We start from the raw sequence: 7,912 nt of genomic DNA on the forward strand, positions 1-7,912 counted from the left end.
ACAAATATCAAACTCCCCTCATTTTGATTTGGCCACAGCCAGATAGGATGGCATTACACGTCAGTGCTGCCTGGACTTCGGGGATTAATGCATGGGATGGTTATATGCGCACAATATAAATTCATTTCTTGCCCAGTATTAGCCTGCGTTGCCCCTTTTCCTGGTTCCAATTTTTTTTTTTCTTTCCGCGGGCGATCCCAATATAGGACCCTGTGCTTTTCTGCTATTATATGTAAAAAGCCCAAACGCTTGCCGTAATAGAATGGCCTGTGCCTTTTTTGAGATTTTTCGATGTTATAGCAGCATTATATAGTTGCAGTGACCGTCACTTTCTTATGCTTTTCTTTGTATTTTTTTTTCCTCCAGAGTTCGAACTTAGGAAATTTGAACAGCATCAGCGATGACGTCTTCTCGTCTTGTTGCGGCTGCCATTGCAGCGGGCAACTTTTTACAAGGATGGGACGGTGCTGCTATTGCTGGTAAGTAGCAGGAGACCCTTTTCTGCATTTGCATGTTTCGTGCTTTAATTTAAATGTCTTTAATGGCGTTTCCATATGTGAGGTTTACGTTGGGATCTGTGGTAATAGGGATTTTTGTTTTTGATAGCTTTGGTTTGGATTTTGACACTGCCTGGATTAGCCTAAATCAAGCACATTGCATGTGCTAGTGGACGGACCTAATTATGGGAGAGGTTACTTACAGGTTCTTGTATTGATATGTGTTACAGATCAGCTTTCTAGGATCTAATTTGAGTGAATATAAAAAATTCCATTGATTTCTCTGTCTGAAAGTATCAGGCATTCCCTGATACTTTTGTGATGCAATCTTTTATGAATTTGTAAAGTTTAAGTTGAATTTCATTAATAATAATAACTTTATATTAAATTTATGAATTAGCTACTAGCTCTATGATTTTTTTCTGTGTAGCCACGAATTCTTCTCCTTTTAGATTTGAATATTTTCTTCGTATGAGAAAGATCACTACTTTTTAGATTTAAATCTACTGTACTGAACAATATTATCAGTTATCTTTTGGATTTTGAAGTGATAAAGCTTGGATTTCAAACTTCTTGGCGTGAGAATTGCAGTTAGCAGAGGCCCTATCCTTTATATTTAGGGTTTAAATCCATCTTTTCAAACTATCCATTCGATGTTTACTTTTTGCCAAATCAACACTCTTTTGTCAATTGATTCTTTTAATTCCATTTTTTATCATTATTATTCTTTGGTGGTAACAGTGTCCCTTTTCATTATGGGCGTATCATAATGAAATATCCTCTTTCAATTTCGCAAAAGTTTATAAGTAAAGTTTATGTGATTAGTGGGTATAGTTTGAGTTGGTTAAGAATATGTGTTTTTTAGAAGTCATTTTTCAAGATGAGCATACATATGTTAATGAAAATTCTTTGGTGGTAACAGTGTCCCTTTTCATTATGGGCGTATGATAATGAAATATCCTCTTTCAATTTCGCAAAAGTTTATAAGTAAAGTTTATGTGATTATTGGGTATAGTTTGAGTTGGTTAAGAATATGTGTTTTTTTAAGAAGTCATTTTTCAAGATGAGCATACATATGTTAATGAAAATGCAATTTTTATTTTTCAAGATGAGTCATAGAATCATCTCTGTTTTAGAAGATAAATTAATGTTAGCCTCTTGTGACATGGTTCAAGAGATAGGTATCCTTAAAATATGACCTAATGTTTGGATGTAGTCTTTTGCCCAGTCACAAATTACTGTTAATATTGGTGGCATTCCCTAAATCACAAATTACTGTTAATATTGGTGGCATTCCCTAAAATAAGATATAATATCTCTAGAAGTCCAGACCCATTTCAGCTGTATATACTAACTCCACCCATTTTTTATTAATCTATATATATATATATATATATTATAACCTTACTGCATTGTAAGAATTGTCACAAATTTCCCAGTAGGGGAAATTTCACATCTAATAAGCCTGAAGTTTTCCCCTCAGTTACATCTAATTTGTGATTAGACATGACACACTGAAAGTTGGTATATTTTGCAGGAGCTTTGTTATATATTAAGCCAGAGTTTCATCTGGAACATGCGCCAGCGATCGAGGGCCTGATAATATCTTGCAGTGTTATTGGAGCCCTCTGCAGCACATCGATAGCAGGACTTTTGGCTGACAAATATGGCAGGCGAACAGTCTTATTCATAGCCGGAGTTCTGTATTGGCTCGGTGGTTCTGGAATGGCTGTAACACCAAATATTTATGCACTCATTGCATTTCGCTTTGCGGTTGGCTGTGCCTATGGTTTATCTGCAACTGTTGTTCCTCTTCTTATAGCCGAGACAGCTCCTCCAGATATTCGAGGGCAACTAGCAACCCTTCCACAGCTAAGCAATTCAGGAGGAACTTTCTCTGGTTATTGTATGGCCTTTCTGTTATCTCGCGGGAATGCACCTAGTTGGAGGGTTATGACAGCAGCCTTGATGGGCCCTTCAATAATCTATGTAGCCTTATGTGTGTTCTACATTCCAGAGTCTCCAAGATGGCTTGTAAGCAAGGGAAAGATGATTGCTGCTAAAAAAGTGCTGCAGAATCTCCTCAACAAAGAAAATGTTGCAGGTAAAGCTTAGAAATATTGCATAGATTGAACTAATAGAATAGAACCTTGTGCTATATTTTCATATAAGACATCGTGTAACTAATGCTTTGAGTTTGGCTTTTGGTTATACAGCGGAGCTTGCCTTGTTGGTAGAAGGACTAGGCAGCGGATCCGAGGCTACCATAGAGGAGTATGTAGTAGAGCATGCAGAAAACACAACGGAAGTTGTAGGGCAGAAGCAAGAAGGCCAAGGAATTCACTTGTATGGTATTGAGGATAACGAATCATGGATAGCAAAGCCAGCTTCTGAGATGGAATCAGAACAAATTTTGTCTAGATATGGAAGCCAGACAATGTCTAGATTTGGCAGCCAACTTGAGCCTCAAGCATTATACCCTTTAATGGACCCTACAGTGGCTCTCATTGGAAGTTTCCAGCATCCACATCCTCCAAATATTAATGAGCCTGATCAATCTGGTAACAATGGTGAATATTCACGGTGGGATGAAGAGAATCAAGCAGATCATCATGATGCTGAAGGTGATGAAGAAATTGCGAGCAATATGGAGGAGTCAATGCCTACTACTCCCTTGTTACAACATGATTCGGGACTTGATATGGCTAACAGTAATCAGGCCGATAGTCTAAGGACTCCTTTACTCTCCCAAACCAACTCAGAGTATACTCCAAATAGATCAGGCAGCAGGGGAAGAGTTAATTGGGGTGGTGAATTACCTACAAATATGAAATATCCCAGTAGGAACAGTGCCAATATGAACAGTTGGCTTTCCAGCTCAGCTGAGCAAGGCATGGGATTGGGAGGTGGCTGGCAACTGGCCTGGCAATGGGAAAAGTCCGATGAACCCAATCAGACTGGTAGTCTGAAGAGAGTTTTTCTTTTCCCTGAATCTGGTCCTCATCCACCCTCAGCTATTAGCTCTATGAGGTCAATATCCAATCTAGAAGGAGGAGAAGCTGTTCAGGTTGCTGCTTTGGTGGGTGAGCCAGCCTTGTGCTTGACAGAAAGAAATGTGGATCCCTCTGTGTCTGCAGCAGAAGGAACCATCTGTGGACCTGCAATTCTGCACCCGTCACAAATGGCTGAAAAGGGTATATCATGGTCTGATTTCGCTGACATCAGAGTAAGAAGAGCGCTTATAGTGGGGATGTCTCTCCAACTACTCCAGCAGGTAAATTCATTCTTTTATGACATAACATAGCCATTTTTAGTCTTACAGCATGCTATTGGTTATGTTCGATGCATGTCTAAGTGCAGACTTTGTTTCGGTACAGCTTTGTGGCATCGGTGCAGTCCTTAATTTCACACCTCAAATACTTGAACAGTCTGGAGTTGACACCCTGTTAGTTCAAGCAGGCATTAAGGCAGAGTCTGCTTCACTTTTGGCAAGTGCAGTTACATGTCTGCCAATGTTGCCCTTTATAATGCTTGCAATGTTTCTGATGGACCGTGCTGGAAGAAGGTAAATGCTAATGCTTCACGTACATCTAATAGCGTATTGAAAATTTAAATCCTAGTGTACACAAGAATGAAATCATGTCTTGGTGCATATCTCCATTATCTACTTGGATTATTTCATTTTCAGCTTAAAGCAATTTGTAGTGTTTTGGGAAAAGTATATATATAGTGTGAAGCAATGTCACATGGTTTGGGTTTGAGTTAAGGTTTGGTTATGATTAGGTTCAGTTTGAGTTGGAATTTTTTTTTATGAAGTTCAGATAAGGTTAGCTATTAGGTTCGTGTATATATATATATATATATATGATAAAATAGTAAGAAATCAATCAGTAAACATCAAAATGTTATCACGGACATGCAAATCGTAAAGATAAATTTCAAGTTTGAGTTGTGACATAAAATTATGCGTCAGCTTTGAGGTGCGATAAGGTTCCAGAACCTCAATTTTTTTTTTAAGATTTACCAAAATTCGAACCTCAAAATTAAAGTTCCAAAACCTTCTGACATATCTCTCAAAAAAATAGAGTTGACATATCTAAGCTCTGAATAATATATTGCTATGTTATCGGAAACCGATTTTAAAGGGGCTGTTTCTGGCAGAAACCCATCCCAATCCCGAACCACTCAAGAAACCTGTTGCTGGCATCCGCTTCCTTTTTCTGGTTGGGAACTTGAGAGAAATGCACATAGAAACCAGAGATTTGAATTAGGCGCATTTCTGTTGGCCATTTTTGTATTCTGGTAATATAGATATGTAGTATGAATGATTTCCCTGTTCTGGTTATACGAAGGTTCTTAACTGGATTTCTACCATTCTTTTTATGTGGATGCAGGCAAATCCTCCTATCCACCACTCCGGTACTATTCATTACATTGCTTACAATTGCCTTGGTAAATAAATTGCTTCAACCAGGGATTGTCCAAGGAGTTATATCAGTTGTAGGCCTGATGGTATTCTTTTGTGCCTTCAACATGGGATTTGGTGCAGTGCCAAACATTTTCTGTTCGGAAATCTTTCCAACAAGAGTTAGAGGAATGTGCTTGGCTCTGTGTGTTATAGTCACATTTTCTTCAAACATGCTTATCATATTCCTTTTTCCTACCATGAACAAGGCCTTGGGAACACCAGGTGTTTTTGGATTTTTCTGTATTATGAGTGTGTTTTCTTGGATATTTATCTTCCTTAAGGTTCCAGAGACCAAAGGATTTCCTTTGGAAGTTATCACAGAGTTCTTTGCTGTATCCACATCTCCAGCTGTAAAGGAAGGTGCATAGATCAACCAGAAACTCGGCACTAAATGATGGACCTAGATTTGCTGATTGTAAAATATTATGGGCACGGTTTTGCGTAATTCAAAGCAAAAGCAGAAAGTTGAGCGAGAATAATGTTCAGCGCTACTCTATTTCCTTTTTTCCAAATTGCAGCCTCAGCTTCTCTGCAATGACTGGTTCAGAAGCAGCTTTTGGTATTTACCTTATTCAATGTATTTTATCTTAGGAGGTTTTAGGTTGAGGGCAATTGACTTTAAATTTCTTGTGAAGGCAAAGGGCAAGGGCAGACCAGTATACGATCAGTCACTAGTAGCATACATTACCTTCGAAGACTTTGAAGCTTTTATTGACAATTGCCATACGGCATTTGGATTTGAATTGTCCAGTTCTGTAAACGTGATCGAAGCACTATAGGCATCATTAGATTGAGAAAAAAATTGCTTGAATCTGCAACTTGGATTGCTATAATGTATTCAATTGGCCAAAGAATTAAGAGAAGGCAGTAGGCAGTTTGTTTGAATCTGGATACCTTCTCTACAACAGACAAACGTGTCTATTACAGGTTTCCTGCAGACTTGCCCATAAACAAGAAATATATTAACACCCCTAATTCACATGGAACGGAAAGATTGTTCAGCTTGCAATAACACGAGCTTGGAATTTGAAGGTCAACCATGTCCTCCAGCTAAACTTTAATGCCATTGTTTTAAATGCATTTTACACAACCAAAAAAATAATCAAATACATACACCCCCAGTCAATCTTTATGTAGTAAACCTTGTCAAAATCAATTTTGTAAATGTACCATTTGACTAGTTTCTTGGTTTCCCTTGCTCTTTCCTTGTTTGATCATATTGCACAATCTTAGAATCATATTGCACTCTGTTATTGCAAACTACTCTTACGATATTTTTCTGATGAAAAAGATTTGGTTCTCTTTGGCTTTGAGACGTTGATCCTTAAGAAAATTCTCTTTTGCTTTTCACCCATGTGGTATTCTTCCTGCCTTAAGAGATTTCCTTGACTTTTGCTTTCCACATTATTGATATGTTACAGAGACAAATTTCTAATTCTAAAGGTGAAAAATTAAGGTTGTAATGATTATTTCAGTGGACTCCACAAACTCCTTTCAAGGACCATGGTTGTGAGGATAAACTCCTTCCAAGAACCATGGGAAGTGAGGTTCAACAAGTCGTTTGACTTTGTTACTGAATTCCCCTTAAGATAGAACTTCTAGAGTTGCTCATGGAGGTAGCGAATTGCAATACCTTATAAAGAGATGCAAACTTCAAGGTTGCAGGGATTACAAACACATTCAATAACATTGTATACATATTCACATAATTTTCTCTCATAATATAAACAATTTAAATATAAAAATCCATTCAACAATTGACATTATCGTAAAGAATAAGATTAAAATTCTATGATATTCTTTGAGTTTCTACACTATCAGAGCTAGAATAACATAGTTATTTATGACAGGCAGGTTTGCATAACATAGTTATTTTAGTCACAATTGATGACAGACAGGTTTGCATTATTCTTTATTAGTAGCCATCGAAGAGAGAGGCAGGCTTGTATTATTGTTATTATTATTCTTTTCTTATCTGCATTTTACAAAGATCGTTGCCCGGAAGAATGTCTGATAGCTTGGAACCTGAAAGAGTGTTCTCTGGCACCAGTAGGTTTTCACAGATTTGATTATCCAAATGTTGTCAAATTGGAAGTACTGGTTACTTTGAAGGTATGTCTGATAGCTTGGATCCTGAAAGAGTGTTCTTTGGCACCAGTAGGTTTTCACAGAATCGATTATCCAAATGTTGTCAAATTGGAAGTACTGGTTACTTTGGAGGTATCTTGTACTCTGTAAATTGTGCTGTTTGAGTACATGGAACATGACCTTGTTATATGCTTTGGGATCAAGTTCATTGAATGAGCAACTAATGTAGCCATATCTGATCCGATTGATCGATCAACTAATGCAGCCATATAAATTGAATGGATGGTAAACATTGATAGGCATCAAAATACATATTCCATTATACATTTCACATTGATAGAAAGTATCAAAGCTTAAAAATCCAAGAATACCTTTTTGAAGAGTTTAGAAGTGACCATAGTGGTTAAATATAGGTGTGTTAATGCTTCTTAGTGTTGTCTTTTGAGATAAATCTAGGTCAATTAGTTATGCCAAAGCATCTATAATGTTTTGTTGTTTTAAATGGTTGGATGACCAGTGAACAATTTATAAACAGGTGCTTCAAACTTATAGATTTCCAAATAAAATAAAAGGCTGTTCTTTAACTGCACATAGTTAATTTGATTTTAATGGGGTGGAAAAGTAGAACATGAAGTATAATTCATTTAATATTCAAATTGAATACTTAATCAATTATAAGAAGAAATTAAGAAAACAATGTTTTCTTAATCACCAAAATATAATTAAACTGTTTACATATATCTAATGTAATTTATAATTAAAGAGGAACTTAGAATAACAAACAGTTGTAATTTTTTCATAGAGGATCCAAAATGAGAGTGAAATTCAGTTAAATTTTGAATCGGATAACTGTAAAAGA

General features: G+C 36.8%; 1 protein-coding gene across 1 annotated transcript; it reads left to right on the forward strand.

The window, feature by feature from the left end:
- The first annotated feature begins 374 nt into the window (after nt 1-374).
- LOC149258253 (monosaccharide-sensing protein 2-like) lies at nt 375-6,001 on the forward strand. The gene is made up of 5 exons (XM_089371111.1): nt 375-479; nt 2,035-2,601; nt 2,714-3,771; nt 3,875-4,062; nt 4,892-6,001. The coding sequence occupies exons 1-5, from the start codon at nt 401-403 to the stop codon at nt 5,331-5,333; spliced, it is 2,334 nt and encodes a 777-aa protein (XP_089227237.1). The 5' UTR covers nt 375-400; the 3' UTR covers nt 5,334-6,001.
- The last annotated feature ends 1,911 nt before the right edge of the window (nt 6,002-7,912 follow it).

The sequence above is a fragment of the Pinus tabuliformis genome, chromosome 6 (assembly GCF_031772625.1).
Source record: "Pinus tabuliformis cultivar Carrire ecotype Pingquan chromosome 6, CPIR1, whole genome shotgun sequence".
Lineage (NCBI taxonomy): Eukaryota > Viridiplantae > Streptophyta > Pinopsida > Pinales > Pinaceae > Pinus > Pinus tabuliformis.

Excerpts from the sequence above, each read along its gene's own strand:
- LOC149258253 (XM_089371111.1), top strand. The coding sequence starts at position 401 with ATGACGTCTTCTCGTCTTGTTGCGGCTGCCATTGCAGCGGGCAACTTT. Across the intron at positions 2,602-2,713 it reads CAACAAAGAAAATGTTGCAG|CGGAGCTTGCCTTGTTGGTA; the intron begins GTAAAGCTTAGA and ends TTGGTTATACAG. Across the intron at positions 3,772-3,874 it reads CTCTCCAACTACTCCAGCAG|CTTTGTGGCATCGGTGCAGT; the intron begins GTAAATTCATTC and ends GTTTCGGTACAG.